The 23,519-nt window shown below is 47.8% G+C and overlaps 1 protein-coding gene and 1 long non-coding RNA gene across 4 annotated transcripts; one reads left to right on the top strand and one right to left on the bottom strand.

The window, feature by feature from the left end:
• Positions 1-432: 432 nt before the first annotated feature.
• LOC309437913 lies at positions 433-2,498 on the bottom strand. 2 transcript variants are annotated; one of them, XR_014183678.1, is made up of 3 exons: positions 2,280-2,476; positions 1,525-1,821; positions 433-1,188 (listed from the first exon to the last, which is right to left on the bottom strand). It is a non-coding gene; the product is annotated as an uncharacterized lncRNA (long non-coding RNA). The 2 variants fall into 2 exon arrangements; XR_014183677.1 differs by having other exon boundaries at positions 433-1,821; positions 2,280-2,498.
• A 274-nt stretch (positions 2,499-2,772) lies between these two features.
• On the top strand, positions 2,773-23,425 carry ZC3H6 (zinc finger CCCH-type containing 6). Of its 2 annotated transcripts, none has more exons than XM_082049458.1 (12): positions 2,773-3,424; positions 9,690-9,870; positions 10,635-10,760; positions 11,097-11,352; positions 12,781-12,902; positions 13,978-14,094; positions 15,563-15,676; positions 16,202-16,309; positions 17,072-17,325; positions 17,932-18,440; positions 19,086-19,325; positions 20,263-23,420. In XM_082049458.1, the coding sequence occupies exons 1-12, from the start codon at positions 3,333-3,335 to the stop codon at positions 21,753-21,755; spliced, it is 3,612 nt and encodes a 1,203-aa protein (XP_081905584.1). In that variant the 5' UTR covers positions 2,773-3,332; the 3' UTR covers positions 21,756-23,420. The 2 variants fall into 2 exon arrangements, with proteins under 2 accessions (XP_081905584.1, XP_081905585.1); XM_082049459.1 differs by lacking the exon at positions 2,773-3,424 and adding an exon at positions 7,226-7,336 and having other exon boundaries at positions 20,263-23,425.
• The last annotated feature ends 94 nt before the right edge of the window (positions 23,426-23,519 follow it).

Below are 23,519 nucleotides of genomic sequence, written 5' to 3'. Positions count from 1 at the left end.
CAGCTTTTCGGTGGGAGCTTTTGGGGGGGCAGGACAATGTCCCCACGGCACAAGGAGGGGCATTGAGCGCTTGCTCCTCACCACGGTGGACAGAGGATAATTGGGTTGGATGGCGGCGCCGGGCAGGGAAATATTAATAAATCCCCGGGTTGTGCTTGGGGAGGGAAATTAAAACCCTATGGGCTCCCTCCTCCACCACGGTGCTTAAAGAAACAGAAAACAACATTAAAATGGAACGGGTCTGCATCTTGGGATGCTCCCAAGCAGCGGGCGGTGAGGGTTTCCGGACTGGAAAGGGAGCAGCGATCCCCAAAAACCAGCGCGTGGTTTTAATTAATGAGATAAGAGCGCAGCGCCGGCCGCCTCCCCGCACGCCACCTGAAACCCACCGCCGGAGGAGAAAAGGAGGAGAAAGGAGCTGAAACGACAAGGAATACTTTATTTTATTTATTATTTTAGGAAAAGCTGGACGGGGAAAGCAAACCGAGTTATGAGACAGAAGGCTGCGGTTTGCTCGGCCGCGGGTGGGTTTGCCAGGGTTGGACGCGCTTCTGTTGGGTTTTTTGGGATAATAAGGAAACGCCGGCGCTGGGGACGCGGAGAAGGAGCCGGGATGTGCGTCTCCCTGCGTCTGTGGTTCCTCCGACGGGGCAAACGACGCTTCACCACCCGTGTTTCCCCTCTGTGGCCTCGCCAGGCTCCAGGAGCCAAAACAAATCGGATCAATTCCTGCCGGGGCGGAATAGTTTCCGTCTGATGCGCAGCCGGCCGGCGAGCCTGGAGATGCACATTTATCGGCTTCTTGTCGCCGTGCGGCCCCAAAACGACAACGTTTTCCAAATTCCCCAGGCCAGGGCGAGCTGGTTCCTCCTGGCGGGCCAGGACGGTGTCAGCCAGATCTCGCTTTCCGCCCCAAAAACGCCGCAGGTCGGTTCTGCGGTGCCAGGACGGGCTGCAAACCTTTGGCCGGCATTCCGGCTGACTAAAGACATTAATTTTCCCCTTCCCAGAGCATCTCGCGGACTTGCCGTGGCTGGAATGTGCAGAGAGGCTCTTCTAGCCCTGGTAAATACAGCTTCTCCTTGGGATAATCACATTTTGGAGCCCCAAAAATAGCTGGTTTGTCTCAAAATAGCTTCCTGAGCATCCCCGCGCTCCTCCCGGCCGCCGGGTTAACGAGATACATCCCTGCGAGCGAAAACAAGCGTCATAAACTCCATAATGCCAGGTGAAAACCTGGGGTTTATTATCCCGAGAAGCTCGTTAAAGCCCCGTCACGGGTCCCTAACGAAGGGCCCGAGCGCTGTTGTTTGTTGGGGTCGCTACGTTCTCCTCCAAATTCAGTTATATTCTGAGAAAAGTGTGTATTAAAAAAGCCATTCAGGAGCGTCTCGGCTGCTCAGAAATCGACTTTTCCCACCCCCCCCGGCCCCAACGACGCGAACCCGCGTGGGAATATTTAAATAAACAGCTCATTTTTGTTTAAAACGGGTTTTTTGCAGGGGCCGGGATTTAATTCCCAACCTTAAATCCTTTTGTTTATTGCCTGGGGAGGCGGCGCTGGGCCCCTCTGGATACCAACGCAACTAATTAGCCCTAATCAGCCCTAATGACGCTCAGCAGCCCCAGCGGTGCACCCAGGAGCCCTATTTGAGCCCCGGCTCGCAGCTCGGCGGGTTTCCTGGCTTAACTTTAGGCTCGGCTCATCTCCTTGAGCTCGTGCGATGAGCTGGGCTTTGGTTGGGCTTGGCCGTGAGCTGGTTCCCCGCTCAGGTCGCAGTTTTTGGGGTGAAATCATGAAGAAACAGCTTCCCCAAGAGCCTGCGGGGGAAATAAAACAATGTGATTTAATTGGGGTTGCTCCAGAATGTTCTGACAATGAGACAATGTTAAAATAATAATAATAATAACAATAACTATAATAATAATAATAAATAATAATATAATAAAATAATAATAATAATAATAATAATAATAATAATAATAATCGTTTACATGGTCAGGGATGTTCCAGGACAGACTTAAACCTCTTATTGTACAGTTACCAGCACAAACATTACAATTTTTAGGGATTTATCATTATTATTATTATTATTGCTCTTTAGGGTTTTGTTCTGTAGTTCTATTGATGGTTTCTTAATGAGTCTTTCCTTGTTTTAATTAAAAAATAAGCGATGCCAACACGGTGTCTGTTCCCTCAGGCGTCTCCGAGCCTCTTTAATACCGGGTTTTACCGCTCTGGACACGACACCCCCTCCTCTAATTAACAGTGTAATTACCTGACGTGCCCAGCGAGCGGATCCGCTGGATCCCAGCGCCTGTGTTAATTAACAGCGCCGCTCTGGGCGCTAATTAGCGGCGGGGGCGGGGCCGGCGCGCTCTCGCGAGGCGGCCCGGGCCGGAAGCGGCGCCCGGCGGAGGGCGGGGCGCGGGGAGCGGGCCGGAAGCGCGGGGAGCGGGCCGGAAGCGGCGGGCGCGGCCGGTTCCGCCAGCACCGGCCGCCATGGCGGCGGGCGCCGCGCGCACGTGACGCCGGCCCGCACGCGGCCGGGCGGGGCCACGCCCCCCCCGCGGCGGTGTGTGTGTGTGTGTGTGTGGAGGGAGGCGGGGCCCGCGCTACGTCACCGCGGCGTTTTGACGGGCGGCGCGTCCCCGCCAATGGGCGGCCGTGACGCCGGGAGGCTGCAGCCAATCGGCGGCGCTGGCGGGGGAGCGGGCGGGGCGCGGCGCGGCGGGGGAGGAGCGTGACGCGCCGTGACGCGCCGTGCGGCGGGCGGCGGGCAGCGCCAGGCGACGCCATCGCGGCCCCGGCGGGCGCGGAAGACGCAGCGGTGGTGGCGGCGGCGCGGGCTGGGCCGCGGCCGCCGAGCCCGAGCCGGGGGGCGAGCGCCGGGGGGCCGCTGCCGCCGCTGCCGCCCTTGCCTTCTCCTCCTCCTCCTCCCGCCGGCGCCATTTTGTGAGAGTGCCTCGAGCGGGCGCCATGTTTGTAAGGAAGAATTAGGGCAGGCATCTCCGGCCACCAGCACCTCCCTTCCCCCGTGTGTGTGTCCTCTCGTTCTGCCCCGGGCCTGCTCCTCCGAGCCGCCGCCGCCGCCGCCTTCGTCCGCCTCCCGCCCGCGCGGGGCGGCCGGGCTCGGCCGGTGCTGCCCGCACCGAGCGCCCGTTAGTGTCCCACTAAGTAACCGTGAGTGAAACCTTCATCATCTCTCCTCACTGAAGGGACCCGACCCTCCTCCTCACCGAGCCGCCCCCAGCGCGGCCGTGCGCGCCGCCGCCGCCGCTCCCAGCCCGGGCAGTGCCCTGCCTGCCTCCTCTCCTCACACCACTGCACTATGGCCTTTGAGAGCCTGTTCTCCAAAGCCCCAAACCCAGTCCTTGACCCACACATGCCCGACTCTGACAGGCAACATGCAGGGGACGAAAGGTCGAGTAACATTCTTCTCTCTCTCTCTCTCTCTCTCTCCGCTTCTCATAATGGTGGTACTAGTGGGGTGATGGTGGTGATGATGATGATGCTGTGTTGATGTGCCGAGGGGGTTAACGGTGGTTTTTGGGGGTCACCTCCAGGCTGGAAGGACCGGGGTGGCGATGGGGGGGACGCGAGGAGGGGACGGGGGGGATGGCTCAGCATTGTTAGGGTTTTGTTTGCTGGAATGCATGCGTTTTACATCTTCAGTTATTTATTCTGGCTGGGAACTGGGGGGGGCTGGTTTCCATTTCTTTCCATAAATTGCACTTTTTCCAGCGGGTGTCTGTTGAATGTCACCATTGTTCTTTTTCTCGCCCGGTGCTGCCAGTCAGGTAGGAAAGGGCGCTCCGAGTTGGGTCTTTTCGTTGTTGTTTTCGTTCATACGAGAATCTCTCCCCAGATCCATATTTAACATCATTTTCTTGCCAGATTCCACCTTACACATTTAACTGGATTTTTTTTTTTTTTAATGCAGATTAAGGTCTGACTGACGTTATCTTTGCCACCCCTCAGTCCCCATGCGCAGAAACGCAGAGTCCCGTTCCTGGCGCAAGGACCTCTGTGCCTCCCTCCCCTTCTCTCCCGCAGCTGCTGGAAACTCAAATCCTTTCTCCAGGCAGCCCTGGCCCTTCCCAACCCCTTCCAAAAACCCCGTGCCGGGGGGCAGCTGCCCGTCCTCCAGTCTGTGTCTGCTCAGAGCGCTCGTGGCACAGCCGCAGGAGTTAAGAACGCTGGTTTATTGACAGCTTCAGGCTGTCCTCCCCACACAGCCCCACAGCCCTGCCTGCTGCTCCACAGGACTGAAAAACACTGGGAAAAAGAGAAAAAAAAGGGCTTGTGAGCGAATTGAAGTTCCTCACCGGAGAAAGAGCCGCTAGTTCTGTGTGCACAAGCGGGGAAGTGCTGGCTGACTGGTCCAAAAACCGTATTGGGATTCGATAACAGGGTCAGGGCCGACCCCGCAGCTGCTGAGTCTTGTTTTCACCTTCCTTTTAATAGCGAAACAGGGTGAAGTTGTGTGGTGCTGTGTGGAAACCAAACCGTCGATCCGCTGGGAAAGCTGGAGATAGGGCATAAATACTGATTAAAACCCTGCAGGCCGAGGGCTTTAGAGTTCCTGGAGCGAGTCTGAGAGTTTTTACTGTTGCAGGCGTTGGAAATACTTGGTGGTTTAAAGTCCTCGAGGACAAGCCCGAGTTACTCACGGTTGTGCTGGAAGCGCAGTTTTTCTGACGCGGGGTTACTCATGCGATGGTGACAAGTCCAGTTCCTCTAACCCGCTGCTCTCACCGCGGTAAATTATGAAACGGCAGGAAAAAAGTGCTACCTAATATTCTAACGTACTCATCATACAGGTTAATTTATAAACATGGCTTTGTAATGTTTTCGTTTCAGAAGAGCAGACTACCAGTGAACACATTTACCTGGTCAATAATACTTTGTGCAAACAAGACTTTTTTTATAGAAGTTCTGCTCCCTTCTGATGTGGGACCTGTAAGGTGTATTCTTAGTACACTCAGAGTGTTGTTAAAAAGAAAGAGCCGCAAATATATTGTATTATATTAGGTGTGCAAATGTGTAAAAATACTTTAACTTTCTGAAGTATATAGTGATTTCCCTCCCAGCCGGTGCCTGGGAAAGGCCTAAAGAGAAACCGAGTCTTTCCCGTCCACAGAAAACACGGTTGCGTCACCTCGGGGAGAGGCCACACGGCTTTAACCGCGATGATTTTTAGTGCTGAGTTGGTTTTGTCCAGTCTCCGCTGTGGTCGGTTGGAAAACCAGCTGTAGGTTCTATAGGAAAGACGCGAGTACCTGATAGAGCCGTGTTCTGAGTTACCTTGGGGCCACGCTCTCACGCTCGTTTGGTATTTTAAAACCAACATGTTTTAATAGTTTTATCTTGCAATCAGTTTTTTTCCTGCGCTGGTAGCTCAGTGGGACTAGTTTGCTGTAGGTGCAGCTGCTGAAGTCATTTAGCAGGCTGGTCTGTGCAGCACAGATTAATAGTGTTTCTGTTAACATTTGGTTTGCTTTTGAACTGATACACAGAATTATAAAGAAGTTAGTTAGTGTAAAAATAGTAAAAAACCCTCGTTTGTCCACACATTGAATATTTGAAGGTGGAAGGTTGCTTTAATCCCAAGCCTTTGTTTTCTTGCTTTGCAGCTGTGGCACCTGATTGAGCGAGGAAGCTTTCTCATTCTTTAAATATTTTTAGTTAACTCGTTCTGGAGACTTTGTTGGGTGAGGTATTGGAGACTTTGTGTACTCACAGAGCACAGGTGTCTTTGTAAGGTTCCTTTGTTTCTAAATTCTAGCCCGTTAGGTTGGTACCCATACTTTCTGTTGGCTGTCTCTGCTTTACTGCCATTTAATCTCCAGACTTGGAGATTTCCTGTGCCATTATCTGCTGTAAAAATAGCTGTGACCTAGCGATGGGTCTGAAAGTTGAGATGCAAGTAACGCTGCCGTAGCCAGCACAGTCTCAAGAGTTGCACTGCAGGCGTTTCAGGCCCCTTTTTACGTGCTCGTGGTACAATAAAGGGAATTTTTCCCCAGGGGCAGCTCTGTGGCAGACGCCCCAGTGGCCTGTGCGAAGCTTCCTTAGGAAATGGTCCCCGTTTGCGCAGAGGATGTTTGGAAATGCCACTCCAAAGCTGGGCCTGTGGGTCACGTTTTGGGTCCCTTTTCCCGAGAACCACGCTGCTCCTCACTCTGCACTGTCTCATTTTGTATTTGCTATAATTTTTACATTTTAAAATGCAGTTGGTACACTCAACTCTCTGATTTCCCAGTTTTCCTGCTGTCTGTTTTTAGAGATATTTTATACCTGGTTTTAGGGAGTTTTTTAGTAATAGTTAATCACCAAACAATGCGTTAAGTTGAAGTTGTTTGTGATCACTGAACACAGCCTGGTAGTGATTTATTGTTTTCCAGTGTGATTTCGAAACTTGCTTTGACATGAGGGAAACTCTAGAGATAATCACTCCCCAATATGCCCCGTGGGCAAACAAGGCTTGTTCGCCACCCAGCAAAGCCCAGGGCTGGCTGGCTTGGCTGCTGCGCTGTCATTGCAGCACATGGGAGATGGTTGGGCAGCAGCGTGACGAGTTGGGCCGCCCCAAAATTGCTCCTTGGCCTCCAGGACCAGCTCAGGAAGGTATTTTCTCAGCGCTCCTTGCCGCTGTCCTGCTCGCTTCCTTCCCCTGTTTCATGGGAACATGGGTCTGTTCCAGCCAATAGAGGTTAGAAAACCCGAGTCATTAACTTTTCCCCATGCAATTTCGCTGCCTGGCTGTAGATTAAAATAACCTCCCATTTGCAGAGTGGTCAAAACTTTGGGGCAGCTGAAAAACGCAGTTAAGTGACCTGTGTAACTTTTGTCCAAGAAGTTTAACTGCAACGCCACCTTCTCCTTTTGTTCTTCTTTTCCTTATGCGTTAATAAATTCTCTAGTGTAGCAGCGTGCTGGGAGAAATCAGTTTTGTGAATTTTAACCCTCTAGGATCTTACTTGATTTTCACATCATCAGATTGTGGCTAAGTTATCGTGCTCTTCGTAGTTGTATAAAAACAAGCTCTGACCTGCGAGATTGTGCTGCAGCCCCCACTGTCTCTGCGGGTTTGCTCAACACTTCTGTCCGCAATCTGGGAAAAACTGTCCCACAGGGAAAACCCGCTTAGTTTTCTTAAGATATTTCAGAGCTACGATCGTCAGTGTACCGAGAAACACGTTTTGTGTCTTGGACTTAAGGACTGTGGGTTGTAGATCTTTCAACATAAAAGTGACTCGGACTAAGGGCAAGAAATGTGGGTTAAAGCTGAGTCTGGACGTTAGAAATTCAGCTGTGAATGGTAGAGTAACGGTGAGTTGCTTTGCACGTGGATTTCTAGTTTCCCTAACCAAATATTTGCATAACTGCTCTTGGGGTGATCTCACCGCGCTGGTTCTCCCTGCAGAAACAACGAGGCTTGTGTGCCCATCTAAGCCGTTTGGAGATGCTCCAGAAACGCGCCTGGGCCAGTGGAAACGCTTTACGGTTCTGGTTCCATGTTCCCCGCCAGCTCCCAGCGTCTGGAGGCTGCGGAAAAGGGAGCCATCACATCAGCCATTTGAGTGCTTTTTTTTTACATTCTTGAAGTTCAGTGCTTGGAAAATTCTGGGGTGTTGTGGAAAGAATGCAGGCGCTTGAGGAGGGGAGGACTCGTGTAGTCGTGCCTTTGAAATGCCATCCGGAGGATCCTGGTACTGACGTTTTTACCAGGTGTTTTACCTAGAAAGTTGTTTTTTTAATGCGTCCCAGAGTGCAAATATTAGTATTTTTTTTTAATGCATCACAGAGTGTAAACATACGACAGCAGCTCCCGGAGGGACTGCTGGCTGCTGAATACCGCGTTTCCCAAGGAGCATTTTCAGTAGGCGTTGTACTGAGGAGGATGTTTTAATTGAGCCGGTCCTCGAGAGAGTCAGCTGAGCTCACTGCGCCAAAATAGGAAATATTGCTTTATTAATCAAGTGTCTCCTGGAAAGATGCAACAAATGATTTATTGGGATATCATGCGACGTAATTCAGAGTTTGTCCAGGAATTCCGTAGCTGCTGGACCCTGGTGTTTGAGGTTGCGTTGGATTTTATGCTCAAGTTGGATTTGCTGTGTTGGAGGGAGCAGCCATGCCCTTAACGGGCATATTTGTGAATTTATCCAGTTTATTCAAGAGCTGCCTGTGGTGAAGTCCTGGAAGTTCACCGTGAACCTTTTACTGCCCATCAGCATCAATGACGCTCTTTAATGCATAGCAGAATCTTTTATTCAGATGAAATCTGTCTTTTTATGCCCACTTTTTAATAGTTTGCTTATAAACTTCCCTTCTTTCCTCTACTGCCCCCAGCACTAGTTTGGTCTTGGTTTAGGGTTGTTTTTATATAGATATATATAGTGTTCTGGTACCTATAGGCTTCTCTGCCGAGTCAGGTCCGATTGCGGCATGAAGGTCTCGGACACCGTAGGACTGATGGCGTTTTCCAACAGTCTCCGTGTCAGAATTCGGGACTGTTTCTATAAGGCTCCACGGTGCGTGCAAAGGCTGAGTTCCTGAAGCCGTGGCCATAGAGAAATAATTACACAGAGCCCCTTATAAAGGTTAAAAAGTTAAATTCTTCCACACCCAAAGCCCAGCGAATAGTGGAGCTGAGATTGTTTCAGCAGTGGGTCTGAAATAGGGGTGAGAAATCACTCACCTGCTGCTTGGTCAAAATGTTTTTCCTGGCAAAATATTGTCAGGGTTGTTATTGTCTGAGTCAGCAGACAAAACTTCATTGAAAGCCTTGTGTAATCACAGCAACTTCATTTCCCTGCAGGTGGAGATAAGCACAGGGCTTTCTGTTAGTTAGTCTACAGACACTTAAAGTGTTACATTTTGTTTTATTACTTTTTAAAATCGTCCTTTGGTGTTTCTGCAGTTTGAAGGCTTTGAGCAGTCAGAGTTCCATGAAGTTATTATACGTTCACATGCGTATTGTTCCATTTCAGTGTTTATCGATGTATGGATTTCTTTCCAAGTCTCAACCGCTGAGTTAATTCCCCTTTCTGGCGTTGCTCACGACTTTGCCCATTCCACCCTGGGTACTACAGACCCGTCTTTAGTTCCAGGCGCTGGTGTGTTGAAGGAAATTCAATATACGTTTGTGTTAATGTGCAGCTTTTCCTGCGGTGCTGAGCCGCTTGTTTGCTTTAGTGCTACTCTTTAACTAGGCGGTTTTCAGAGCTTTAATTGCCTTTAATTTTGACCACGTCTGTTCTGCAAACGGCACCATCAAGGCAGGGGGTTGTAGTAGGAGCGTTTCTAGAAATGGTTAAACTGCCTGTTCCGTTTGAAATGTGTTTAAGGGCGACAGGGTGCTTCATATTGAAGCAGGTTTTTTATCTAGATTGGAGAAAACTATGTAAGAAGAACCTTTGTTCTGAGAAGTAACATTTTTAAGCTTTTAAATTTTGCTGTACAATTCAAGGCCATTTAATGGCTTGCATTCCATTTCTCTTTGAAGGAAAAGAATAAAATCCTAGTCGTTCTTGGGGTGTTGCATGTATTAAAACGTGTGTGCACATGTATAAAATGTAACTGGTGGAAAGATGCACTGGGTGTGTTTGTTTGTGCTGTTGGACAGATGAGCTGGATAATAACAGGTAATTTTATTGTATTGATATGTTTCCTCCTACAGAGAAGATGGAGAGCTCGAAGATGGGGAAATAGATGATGCAGCATACGAAGATGTGAAAGAACATGGTACTAAAGGTGACGACAAACAGAAAAATGAAAAAGGACATAGAAAATCCCGGAAGAAACGCAAAAAAGAAAAAGAAAAGAAAAAATCGAAAAGGAGAAGGCGGGATAAGCATAAGGTTAGGAAACGCAAACCAAAATATTGGAGGTGCTTGTTTTCATTCCAGGTTTAGACAAGGATCCAGGGAATTGGAGAAGGAATCGGAGATGGTTTTATTGCTGTTTAGGTGGGCTGCGGACTCCGAGTGCACGTTTTAAAGCTCCTATCTTACCAGTGCATTTCAGTATTAAAGAATTAGTTTAAATAGTCTTTTGACTTTATTTACCTTTGCCTAAATGCGTTTTAATAAACTTGGTTTTCATCTGTTTATATTTAAAAGAAATATAAAATCAGGTTGTGGGTGTAACTCTGTTATTTGTGATATACATCTTCATCGGTTGCTTATTTAGTTCAATATTTCTTCTAATAGCAGCTCACAAAATACCCACATTTATGAGCATTTTACTCTGTGGCATTGTTAGTGGTTGTGGTAGTTCTGGCACAAAAGGCCCAAGTGTTAAGCCACTTCTTAAATTGTTTAAATCTTAATTTAAGCACTGGCCACTGACAGTGGTAATGGGACCTGAACCGTGGAGAGGGCGAGGATAAGAGGTAAAACGGAGAGAGAACCCCGAGAAACCACGTAGCCCGTGGTGATTAAATTCCGAAGCCTCATGGATCAGATCGTGCTCTGATCAAGAGTGGTCGTCCAAGAGCGTGCTTGCTTTGCGAGAATTGGGAAAAGATTTTCGTTTATTGGGCTAACGCGTCCTTCAAGTTACGTGGAGAACTCCCTGACAGCCTTTGAGAGCTGTTTGAGCCGTTTTCTTCTGTTTTTCTCAGCATAACTCCCCTTCCAGCGACGACAGTTCCGACTACAGCCATGACTCCGACATGGAGCGCACTGAAAGGCCCCACAAGAAGAGCAGCAGCTCGTCCTACAGAGATTACGATTCCTCCTTCAGCCAGGTAGGGCTGCTTTAAACTCATTTCTGCCATCCTTGTTTAGGTGCAAGGTAAAACATGCCAGTGTTACACAGTGCACTTAGAACTGCATGTGTTAAAATGCTTTGTCGACCTCACTGAAGACTTTTCTGAAGTATAGATGTTGATGCTGTTCTTTCCAGTTTTGATGCATTCAAAAGTACTGATTTTCACTGTTTGTTTTTATTGCTTGTTCATGCAAATCTGGTAGACGGCTTGACAATAAAACGGGGTGAAACCAGTTGGTTTGGTAGCACAGTTCGGAGGGGTGGTTTTTGAAATATTGAGTTGCTTCTAAGCAACACGTTCCCTTTCATACAGCACGGGCATGTATCCGGAAATTACATGAGTTCCCAGAAAATGCAACATAAAAAAAATGTAAAAAGTAAGGAGTATGACGACTATAGCCATTACAGCGACGAAAACTTCGGGAATTATAATGAGGAAGAAAAGGATGAAGATTTTGCTGATCAGCTTAAACAATACCGGCAAGCTAAAGAGACCTCCAGTTCGGATTTGGGACCTCCATTCCCGAAAGAACCAGTCAAAAAACAGGGGATGAAAGGGCTCCAGAAAGGTAAGATAATGAGCGTCGTTAGCAGCAGTAAGGGCTGGCTTGGGGGTGTTTGGGAGCTAAGGCAGCGAGTTTGCAGCGTCCGGCAGCGTCAGCGAGCGACACCGCTCTGCAGCGCCGAGGAGTCGTGTCCTGCGCTCACACCGGTGCGGAGATTGGAGCTCAGCGCTCTGGTGATGCGTGCGTAGAAAATAAAGAAATAAAACTCCCATTAAACAGCCAAGATGTTTGTTGTGTAACTGCTCAAGTAAGAAATGTAAAGTGACTTCCTGGTGGTAGTTTATGAAGGGCTGAAATGGGGCGTGATTGGGGGGAGAAATGTGAATATGTCAATTCCCAAAGCTAAATTAGCTCCCCCCCCCCGCCCTGTCCCTGCAAATAATTAAGTACCTAAAAATTTGGATAGATGCCTGAATATTTTAATTAGTATGCCCCAGAACTATGCTGGGATCCTGTGATTTTTCTTATCACAACTTCTCTTGCATTCGAAGCTGGGCCAATAGAAATGCACGTGGGGAAGTTTTCCTCTTGAGCAACGTATTCCTGAAAGATCGGTGATGCCATAATCCTGCAAGCTTAAATACACATGTGTTCTGGTTTGTACCTTCCTTTCCTGGCCATCATTGTACAATTAATTAATTAATACGAAGGGATTTCTGGCTCCCCGTTGCCCTGGGCTGCGGAAGGTTGGGCACCTAGAAATGCTCAGCTGCTTCTCAGCCCTTTTTCTATAAGGTCAAGTTCTCATTTCGGAAAGTGTCCATTCACTTTGCTAAAGTTCCTCCCTTTAATCATGGTTAAAAGTTTGTGTCCCAGGCAAAATGTGAGCAGGTTTTGTATAACATGACGGCATAAATCCCTTACTAGCTCTTGGGAAGATCCTGTGCGCTGCCCAAGGGCAGTGAGCTGGCTTTCGGTGACCACAGGGAAGATTTATTGTGTTCCCTACTGCTTCACAATAAAAAAAATGGGCGGAAGATCAGCTGTTGTATTTCTCAGGTTATGATCTCGGGTTTCTGGCGTGTTGTGACAAAGAAACGCACACACACACCTGGGTGCCAGTTGTACTGGTTAGTCCCCTGTTCAGAAAGCGGCCAGACGCAACGAAATGTTTCAAATATTTGGGCTGCTTAGAAATAACGTGTCTGCATTTCTAATGGTGGGACGCTGCTTTGCACAAGGTTAATTTGATATTCGCTTTGTCAGCCTGTTATTGATTTGAAGAGCTTTTCAAAGAGCAGGCGCTTGCACAGAATTGCAATGGGCCGGGGTGTTGTACTTGCCAACTCGTGATTCAAGGGACCGTTTAGGAATTCCGACTGCAGAAAGGCAGATGTTTAGTTTGTTGGATTTGTCTGTATTTGATGTCACTAGGTAACCATTTTTCTTTACTTTCTGAGGTGGTTTCAGGAGGTCGTTGCTGTTTTGCAGGTATTTCTCAAAGAGGCAACAATTACAATGTTGGCCGAGGGCGTGGAATGCAGAAGAAACTGAAGCGTAAAGATCGTGGAAGGGGCCGAGGGGGCAATAAGGGGTCTGATGGCTTTCACGAGGTATGTGGGCTCAAAACTGAATTCCTAATGGACTTGTTTCAAACGCCTGGAGGCTTTGCTTTAACCAAAGAGTATTTAAAAAACCATATCCTTAAACTTCTGTCCTCTTATCTAGGAAATTACTAGAGTTTTGCAGCACTTGGTGGACAAAGTGTAGTTACTGACTTAAGCTAATACAGAATTTTCTTGTTTTTCTTGGAAATATGAAAAACTAGCAGAAAGTGGTTTTGGGTAGTGCATGAACTGGGACGTCACCAGTATCTGAATGAAGGTGTTTCGTTACTACCAGTTCAACTCGGATTTGTCAGCAAACAGACGCCTTCACCACTTTTGCCAATTGTGGTCTGAATCATGAAGAATTCTCTTTCTCTTCCCCAAACCGTGACTGCAGAACTGGAAACAAACGTGACCTTGGTTTTCACGTAGTAATTCTTTGCACAGGGATTAGAGAAAACAGTGTTCAGTGTTTGTAGATCTCGACTGATCCAGGAGCAGCATTTCCGGCTCCAAGATTTCTGCTGCTCAGCGTCAGCAGAATCTGCAAAACCTGTTTCAGTGTTAATTTTTTGCGACGTTGCTTAATCTGCCGAGCGAAATGAGACCAGACAGCGGATGTGCTGCTGCCCATGTGTGCTCATGATTCAGCCCAACAACAGTGCAGAAATGCATCTGCTCCCTTGCAGAAGTTCCTGCTCGGCAGTCAGATCCCTGCTCCTTCTTGTGAAAACCAAAGTGTTATTTTTCTTCTAACGGGAGGAAAAGAGAAGATAAATAATCAGGCAGTGACGTAGGGAGCGCTTTGTCAAATGAAGTGTGAGATCCTCTTCATTCAGTCAAGTTATTTGAGTCTGCTGTGTTGGAAGAAGTTTCTGATTTGGTTGCATGACTCTGTATCAGCCAAGAAAAAATAGATATATTTACCTTTACTTCGAGCCGTGAGCGTAATAATTTTGAGAACTTAAATCGTGGTGTAGTTAATCCCATTTTGGGCTAACTAGTGCGCCAAGCGTGCTCTGGTATTTTTGCAGCTGCGTTTAATAAGTGAGCGTCACTAGGGGGTTAATTTTTCTTACAGGACGGCAAACCGGTGAAGAAATGGGTGAATATGAGCCAGGAGTTCATCAATCAGCATACGGTGGAACACAAAGGCAAACAGATTTGTAAATATTTCCTGGAAGGGAGGTGTATTAAGGTAATTCCGCAGGGTGCCCGGGGGCTGCTGCTTTGGGCTGAGGGGGGGGAAGATGTTCTCTGCTTTTTACTTCAGCTGATGTGAAGGAAACTCGGACGGTGAAGCTCAGCGTTCTGATCTGTGATGTTTTGAGTGTTCATAGATAAACACCAGCAGGAGAACTTGTGGGAAAATATCCCCTTCTGCTCCACATTCTGAATTATAACAAATTCTATTAAAATGATTGTGTTTGCTTATTGGTATATGCAGTAAAAACATCGGTGATTGTATCATAAACGTACACTTGACAGTGTGTCCTGCAAATATACAAACCTCGCAGGTGTGGAATCTAAACAGGCCATGATTTCTGAGTGTGTTAGATTATTTCTCTTTTATGTGCTGCTGCTAATTGTGAACCATTGAAGGACTTGCTTAATTATGCTCAATTATTTCTCTCTCTAAAGTAAAAAGTGAGATTGTAGTAATAGTTCCCCTACCAAAGAATCATCTTCCCTCGGCCAACAAGCGGAAGGCAGCAGAAAGAAGAGAATCCTATTCAGAGCAGTCAGCTGTCAAGCAAAAGCCCTAGCAAGACAGTCTCTAATTCCGTAAAACCAAATTATATCGCTTCGTTCTGAAGCTTATGCTGCTGTGGAGTTGAATCCTCTGCTGCGAGACTAGTTCAGGCAGTTGTAAAACGCGCTTAAGAAAAGCAGCGTGCTTCCCCAATAAGTGAGTGCGTCATTTCTGTTTGGTTCCTCTGCGTATTTAGAGATAGAACGTTTGCTGTTTCTTTTTGAAAAGGTGAAAATGATTCTGCTTTTCTGCCAGACCAGGGGGGATTGCTAACAATGTGTTGTTTGCTGCCGTGATAGAATATATTCCGGTGTGCCCTGCTCAGTAAAATGAGTATTTGCTGCCACCTTCAGTTGTAAAATGAGTGGCTGAAAGAGCATCTAATGTATTTTTCATGAAAATAAATACAAAAAATATGCAAAAAAACCTCTGCAGCAAAGTGATCCTAATGTATAACATGATATGGTTGATATAAACTTGATACTAGTTGAACTCTCTTTTTCCTACTTGGAAGAGTCTTAACACTTTGCTTGTTGGACTTTTAAGTTCTCCCACACATCCTTAAAACAGAATCAGGTTTTCTGATCAAATGCATAATTGTTTATATGGCAAATAGTTTCAGTGAAGTATTTGTTTAAACATCTTTTTAATGTGCGTTACCACCATGAGCCAGAACTGGCACTGCCAGGCCGGCTTGTGTTCCCAGACCCCCGCGTTTATGGTTTGTATCCCCATTCGGGAATTGCTTCTCTGGGTCCAGGCCCTCCCATTCACAGTTTTTAGGGCCATATTTATGTGTTAGTAAAGACTAAAAAGTTAAATTCAGCTAAGGATGATGTTTTTCATTAAATCTGGAATGGAACTACTCAGCGTTTCAGATGGATGATGTTTTTTCTTGTTTTCTTATTTGTAGGGAGAGCAGTGTAAATTTGATCACGATGCAGAGATTGAGAAGAAGAAGGAAATCTGCAAGTTTTACATACAGGGTTACTGTACCAAAGGAGAGAACTGCATTTATTTGCACAATATCCTTTAAAAAACATATTGGAATGAAACTGAAAGTTTATATTTGCTCTTAATTGATGTGACTTTTAAGGGTGGCTATTTCTTTTCTTAACAGATTATACCGAAGGCTATGTAGATTTACTACAAGATTGTTTTTCTGCTGAAATACTTAGGAGGAGTATAAAATTACTCTGTTGCTTTTAAGGATTTTTAATGCTTTAAAAGATAAAGCCCCTTGCAGTTAGATGCATTTGTCAGCGTACTTTTAAACCCCTGACCTCTTGTTTGTTGTAAAGGACTCGTATTTTATTCTGGAATTGAGACCTTTGTCTTTTTAATCGTAATTTTAGAATGAAAAATAACGTCAAGGACACAGTAATGTAATTATTAGCAGAATGTTAAATGGAACTAGGAGGTAAGTTAGTTATTGGCTTTTGAAATTCTGAAGATATTGCTTTGGAAAGATGAAGCGCTGGTGAAGAGGTGAAGGATAGCGGACAGCTGAATGTCATAGGCTCGTTAGGAACCCTTAACACGCTGCTTACATGAGTTCCCGTGCAAGTTCTACCACACGGGAGCAAAGTGCTACCAAGGAGACAAGTGCAAATTCTCTCACGCTCCCCTGACTGCAGAAACAAAAGAGCTGCTGGACAAGGTGAGCGGGTCCTGCTCCGTAAAGGCTGAGTTTGTCGACAGAAAGAACGGGGAGGTTGCTGGAACTCTCCGCAGGGTTCTGGGGGAGCGTGATGCTCAGTGGTAACAAAGTTCAGCTCCCTCTTGCTCTTTAGCACAAAAAGCCCATGGCCAGTTCAATACCAGGAATTCCTCTCCCATCACTAATTTTTTAGCCTTATCAGGCTCATTTATTTTCACACCTCAGGTTTCTGCCTGTGAACTTTGTTTTGCGTCCCTTCCTGTGGGAATGTCCGTGTACTCCATCACCAGAAGTGTGGTTTTCATCCTGTCTGCCCTGAGCTGCCTAGAAGTCAGATATCATCTGCCTTACTCTGCGCTCCTCAAGGGTTCACGAAGTCTTGACCATTGCGTTAATCGGGATATTTGTGTCTCTCTGCGGTTACTGTACAACAGACCGCAACAGAAAAGTGGCCTGAATTTAACACTAGAGACGTGAGGAAGCGTAGAATGAGCCCTTCAATTTGTCACTTAAAATTACTGTTTGAAGGAAACGGATTTGAGTGAAATTGTCCCTTACCTGACTACAGAAAGAGTTTTCTTCCTGGCTGTGAATCTGTGTCCTGTAGAACGAGTAATAATAGTTTTATAATTCATCCGAGTTTGATGTCAATATATAGTAGTATTGTAACAAGTAGTTGTATTTGAATGGCAAGCATGAGACTGAATTGAACTGCACGTACAGCAGGATTAATGAAGTGTTTGCTACCTTGCTCTGTTCCAGGTTTTGAATAACGAGGAGGAACCACAAAATGAAGACGAGAAAGAACTGGAGGAGCTCAGAAAGCGGGGAATAGTTCCGCTGCCTAAGCCGCCCCCGGGCGTGGGGCTCCTGCCCACCCCCGCGGAGCAGTATCCCTTCTCCGAGTCCGACATGGAAAACTACCAAGATCCTTCGGGAGACTACAAGAAAATCCCGTCTCTCTTTGAAATAGTTGTGAAGCCCACCGTGGATCTAGCACACAAAATTGGAAAAAAGTAGGTTGCAGAGTTTTGCGTAGAACTCTCCTTAAAACGCGGCTGCGTAGATATTTAAATGCGTCTCTTTGTTTCTGTCAAAGTTTGTACTTCTGAGGATACGCTGAGTTAATGATCTGTCAAGTCCTGGCTGTTATAATTATTTACTTATTTAAGGCTTTCCATAGAAGAGAACTTACGGAGCCTTGACCTGCCAGAAGGTCCCTCCCTTGGCTGTGGTTTTGCCTCGGTGCCTGCATTGCCTCTCTCCGTTTGCAGGCTGAGCAAAGTTTCTGCTCTTCTAAACTCTTTTGATAGTGAACTTTTTAGTGAGTAAGCCAATGGACGCCCCTGGAGGAGACTGCTGGCTCCGGGATGTTTAAAACTCTTGAATTGCAGTGAACGTCCAGTTCTGCGTGTGCCAATATTGAAAAACTGTTCTGTTTTGAAAGCAGCTCTGTTGTGTGTGATGTATATAGGCACTTTCTGAAAATAATAGTTTCTTTCAGATTTTTATGCAAGTTAAGGTCAAATAAGCATGAACAGACAAAAGTGAGGAGATAGCTAATGGGCTGTTGATCTTTTTAGGTGCGAAACTTGATTCTCTGATTTTTCTTTTGCCTGCAGGCCACCGACCTTCTACAACAGCTCCTCGCCGCCCAGACCCCCGTTCCAGGGGAACGACCCTCATTCCCAGCACATGTACAATCCAGGTTCCAGTCCCGGGCCGGGCCCTGGCATGTCCCAGGGCCACAACGGGCCCCCCATGCACCCGGGCTCTCCCGGCCACCACCCGTGTCCCCAGGGCATGCCGCAGAGCCCCCCCATGCAGGGCGTCCCCCCCGGCTTCCTGGGGCCGCAGGGCCAGGGCGGGATGCCCATGCAGGGGCAGCAAGGGGGGCCGCCGCTCACACCGCCGGGGCTCGGCGGCTCCTACAACGCCCCGGGGGTCCAGGGGCACATGGTGAACATGCCGAGGGAGAATCACTGTCCCCCGGGGCCGCAGTACCAGCAGATGCCCGGGGAGCGGCAGCCCAACATGAACTACGAGCCCATCCAGAACCCGGCTGATTTCTACGACAATTACTACTCTCATCAAGCCGTGCATAACTTCCAGCCAGCTAATAACTCTGGTGGTAAGGACACGGAAAATTCATTGTTCCTTTGCGGTTTTGTGGTGTTAAAATATCAAAGCTGAGCAGCTGAAAGAATTTTGGACAGAAAGCCAAAGGGACCTGGAGCACAAGTGTGATGGGAGCGGCTGAGGGAGCTGGGAGGTTCAACTGGAGAACTGGAGACCTTCTGACCTCTGAACTGCCCAAAAGGAGCTTGGAGCATGGAGGGGGTTGGTCTCTTCTCCCAAGTGATAGCACAAGAGGAAATGGCCTCAAGTTGTGCCAGGGGAGGTTTAAATTGGATATTAGGAAAAAGTTCTTCACAAAAAGGGCTGTCAGGCATTGGAACAGGCTGCCCAGGGCAGTGGTGGAGTCACCACCCCTGGAGGGGTTTGAAAGGTGCTTAGACGAGGTTCTCAGGGACATGGGTTAGTGCCAGAGTTAGGTTATGGTTGGACTTGATGATCCTGAGGGTCTCTTCCAACTGAAATGATTCTATGAAAGCCAAGACTGGAATGTCTTCACCATAAAAGCTTTTTCAGCTGATGCTTTCCAGTCGTGTGATACGAGTCACGTTAGTTTTGCTCGACGGTGGTTTGTGTTTTAGCTCCTCTGCTGTAAAAGCCCGTACAGGACGGCTGCTGACGGGGGTTTTGTGTCCCGCAGATGGAGCGTGGCACGGGGAGTTCGCAGAGCACCAGGCGCACCTCATGGGCCAGGAGCCGCACCAGGGCGGGGGCGAGCCGGACTGCATGGGCAGCCACATGGGCCACAAGGCCGCCATGGGCGTCCCCGATTTCCTGCCCGCCATGCAGAAGGCGCTGTACGCCAGGCTCAGCCACAAGCACCCCCGCGACGGGGACGCCGGCAGCAGCCAGGGCCAGCGCGCCATGAGCAAGGACGAAGGTAAGGAGAGTTTGGTTAGAGCTCTGAACATCCCGTGTTAGCCTGGAGTGGATCTCTTGACTTGGGTTTTCATCATGGGACCATTCACAATTATTGTGAGCATGCAGTTACCAACACAAGTAATATTTCCAGCTAAATATAGTCACTTCCCAGCTTGTTCTAGGATTTTACTATAGACTTAGTTGCTACCTTCCAGTGCAAAGGACTGTGGATAATTTTTTGCTGTAGTTTGCACTTTTAAAAGGCTGTTGTTGGTAGTTCAGTTCCTTCTTAAAACCCCCGATGGAAAGAACCAGGTTGTTATTTCTAACTGCAGTACTGCCACTTAGATTCTGTTTATTCATCTGTGCCGCTTGGTTGGTTTTGGATAGTCCTGAGAGCACAGCTGTGCTGATAAGGCCTTCCAGTACACTGCATACCAGAGCTGAGAATTTATCCTTTAAAACTGAATGTTCTTACTGCTTCCTGTCCTGAATTTTGACCGCTCCTCAAAACCTTGTGATTTGGGTTGTAATAAAGCAGCGAATTCCACATTTGTAATTGATCTGCTTTTAAGACTACTTTTCCTTCTCCCGTCCCACAATGAAGGTCACTTTCCTTGAGATCCAGATTTTAAATGTTGTTAAACTAGTACCAATAGAAATAACTTTTTGAAAGCAGGTTATTTTCCCAGATTAATGTTGACAGAGATATGTGGAGAGAACGCAGCAGAGTTTGCAAGTTCCTCAAGCAGCTACGTTTTTTTTGTTACGTCAGTTCTTCATTTAAATTGATTTTTGTCATTTTAGATGATGGTTGTTATAATACAGGGAGTGATGACTTAATAATCAGGCCTTTTCAATTTGATTTTAATGAGAAATTACCCTTTATATGAGTAAATGTGTCATATTCCTCGGTGATACTTGTTTTAATAATATGTTTTGGTTTTTTTTTTAAGATGACAACGTCAACTGGTATTCCAGCAGCGAAGAGGAAGAGGGCAGCAGCGTTAAATCGATACTGAAAACCCTGAAGAAGCAAAGCGAAAACTTCCGGAACCGCCAGCAACATTCCGCAGAGCAGCACATGCTGGGCGTTCCCACCGACCCCCGGCTGGCCAAAGACAAAGGCCCCGGGGCGCAGGCTGCCGACCCGCGGCTCCGCGCCTCCCCGCGCCCCAACGCCCGCAAAGCCGCGGAGCCCGCGGCGCTGGACCCGCGGCTGGCGCGGGACCCGCGCGTGCACAAGGCGGGCGAGGGGGGACACGCCAGCGCGGCCCTGGGGGCGGCCAAGCTGGAGCTGCACCACGCCGGGGCCAAGGCCAAGCAGAAGGGGATGGAGGACGACGAGGAGGATTCGGAGCGGGAGCTGCGGGAGCGGGCGTTCCTCATCCCGCTGGAGCCGCTGCCCGGGGTCACGCTGCGGGATCCGCGCTCGCAGCTCCGCCAGTTCAGCCACATCAAGATGGACGTGACGCTGATGAAACCCAACTTCGCCAAGCACATCGTGTGGGCGCCCGAGGATTTGCTCCCCATACCGTTGCCTAAGCCCGACCCCGTCTCTTCAATCAATTTACCTCTCCCTCCGCTCATCGCTGACCAGAGACTGAATAAGCTGCGGAATTTGAAAAACGATCCCCACCCAAACGCAATGCCCGCCGACCCGCGACTGGCCGCCAAGGCGAAAAACAGCTTAGTGGGCCGCGGCGGCTACTTGGATCCCTCCGCGGATTCGCACGCCAGTAGCTCCAGCAAATTAGGAGACCCTCGCTTACAGAAAAACGTGGATCCCAGGCTCCACAGACTGTCGAGCGCAGACACGCATCACGGGGTCGCAAAGGATCCGCACCCTCCCAAGTTCGACCCCCGCCTCGCCAGATCCGCCGGCTCCTCGCAGCCCTCGGAAGCCGCCGCCAAACCCGACCCCGACGCTCTGCCCCCCTACGCGCCCAAATTGTCCTCCAGCGGGGTCCGGCTGGGGACCCCGGGCTCCATCCTGAGCGGGATTAGTTTGTACGATCCCAGAGATCACAGCTCGTCCTCGGACGCGGCGCCGGCTACGTCGGGAGAGAACGGAGAGAACCAGAAAAAAAGTATTTTGAAAAATTCGGGTAAAACCGAAGCCGGTCTCTCGGAAGATCCGTCGCTGCAGAAAACCGCCTCCAACGCCGAGAAAAACCCCGAAGGATCGGCGGAAGCTCCCGCTCCGGAGAAAGCGAGCGGCGGCGGTAAATCTCAGGCCAAGCAGTCGAGCGCGGCGCCCGCGGTGCACAACCTGCCCATCCAGGCGCTGTCGGGGCTGATCCGGCCGCAGTACAGCGACCCGCGGCAGGCGCGGCCGCCCGGGCAGGCGGCGCAGCCCCCGGAGAGCGATCCCAACGGCGAGTCCGATGATAAGTCCCTCAAAGATGTTTTCAAGACTTTCGATCCCACCGCTTCACCGTTTTGTTAGCAGTTGATTTTAAGTCTTTTTACTGTTGTGAATATTGCAGTTTTCTGCTGTTTTGTAACTGGTTTACCTCTTTGCTTTATTTATTTTTAAATTATAATTATCAACACTTTTCAGCTGCTAATCTCAGAACCACATGCAGTTCTACAGTATGCTATAGTGTTTGCAAAGCTGTGGTATTTTCTATATAATACTTTTTCCAATTTCAGGGAGACTAATAATTGACATGTAGAAACACCCCCCCCCACGTATCGTGTTAGAGCTGAGAAAAGCACTTTCATTGTAAATACGTCATCCCAAAAGTCCGAAGAGCTGTATATGTGTGAGCTGTCTCTTTCATAACCGACATTTAGATATGATCGCGGCATTTGTATGATTGTATAGATACAAGCAATATTATGTACATTAATTACTGTGAGAGACGCTGTGTGACCAGGATTGTCCGACGCATCAAGCCAAACCTACGCACGGATGGAAAACCCGCGGAAATGATGTGAAAGGAAAACGTCGATCCTCCTTTTCCAATCAGTCCATGTCCCACATTGACAGTTTTTACTCATGCAGTCAATATTCTTAGTGTAAAAGAGACCTATATCGCATATTGAGGATTAAAAATGTCATATCTTTTAAAAGTATTTTATTCTATGCTGTATATAGAAGAAATTGTGAAGTACATAACTAGAAGAAAGTTACTGTTAAAAGTGGAGAATACCTAAGGTGTCTAATACAAAAAAGGTTTTTATTTAATTTTTTCACGCATACACAATTCTGATTAGTGCTATAAGTTACATTGTGGTGTTCATGTATTTCAATGTATTTTTGTATTCAGCTGCTTAATTTGTATTGCTTTTTTTGTATTGATGTAACTGCAGTACTTGTATTCATGGTGTCTTTATGACATTTTTAACAAAACAATTAAAAAGGGTACAGCTAAAGCCTGGTAGCGCCTGTGGTGTTGGCACGCTGGCAGCTCGAGGATCCCGCTGGCTAAAACTGGTTTTAGTACAGGCGCATGGTAGTTGGGTTGTGAACTAACCTTGCGCTGAGCCCAGATCAGCCTCTGGTTTGGAGAGAGTCGGAGATAATCAACGTCGCTGTGAGAAACGTCGCGCGTGTTCTTTCATTTCTGAAGATTTTGCATGCGAGAGCACAACTGTCCTCAAAGCCTCTCTTGTGTCGCCTTTTGGGTTGATTTTATCCAGAAGAATGCAATATATTGGCAATAAAACCTGCCGGCTGCTCAGTCGCCATCTGCTTCCCGCCCGCTTGGAATGGTTCTTTGCACTAAGTCTCTTCCTTGCTGGACCTTTCTCTTTGTTCCTTGGCCCGGATAATGCTTGCGGCTGCGACAATATAGTATTTGTGATCACACATTCTGTGGGTTTGGGGTTTTGTGCCTGTGAGACAAACGGGCAAGAATTGGAGAGTCTTGCTTGGATGAGCGGAGGGAAGCTGCTGATTTCCACGTGTGCCAAACACAGCAGAGGAGACACCGCTGGAGGCAGTAATGCCTTTATTTTGCCTTCCAGAGTATAAGTTGTATTAGTTTTGTGGTATTTTCAATTGCGCTTGCTCAAAATAGTTGAAAACTAGGTAACAGTCATGAAACTTTTGTTATTTTGGAGTAATCTGCTAGTCCCGTGTGTTCTTACTACTTCACCTGGTGGTGAGCTTGGCTGTTCAGAAATCAGCGGGGAAAAATAGGAATAGTTTGGAAATAGCACATGGGTTTATAGGGAAACAAAAGAGACAAAGTGACAGTGCTGA

Source organism: Streptopelia decaocto, assembly GCF_964273445.1.
Source record: "Streptopelia decaocto genome assembly, chromosome: 3".
Taxonomy (NCBI): domain Eukaryota; kingdom Metazoa; phylum Chordata; class Aves; order Columbiformes; family Columbidae; genus Streptopelia; species Streptopelia decaocto.
The sequence above is the reverse complement of the archived record's forward strand: the minus strand, read 5'-3'. Positions and strand labels throughout refer to the sequence as shown.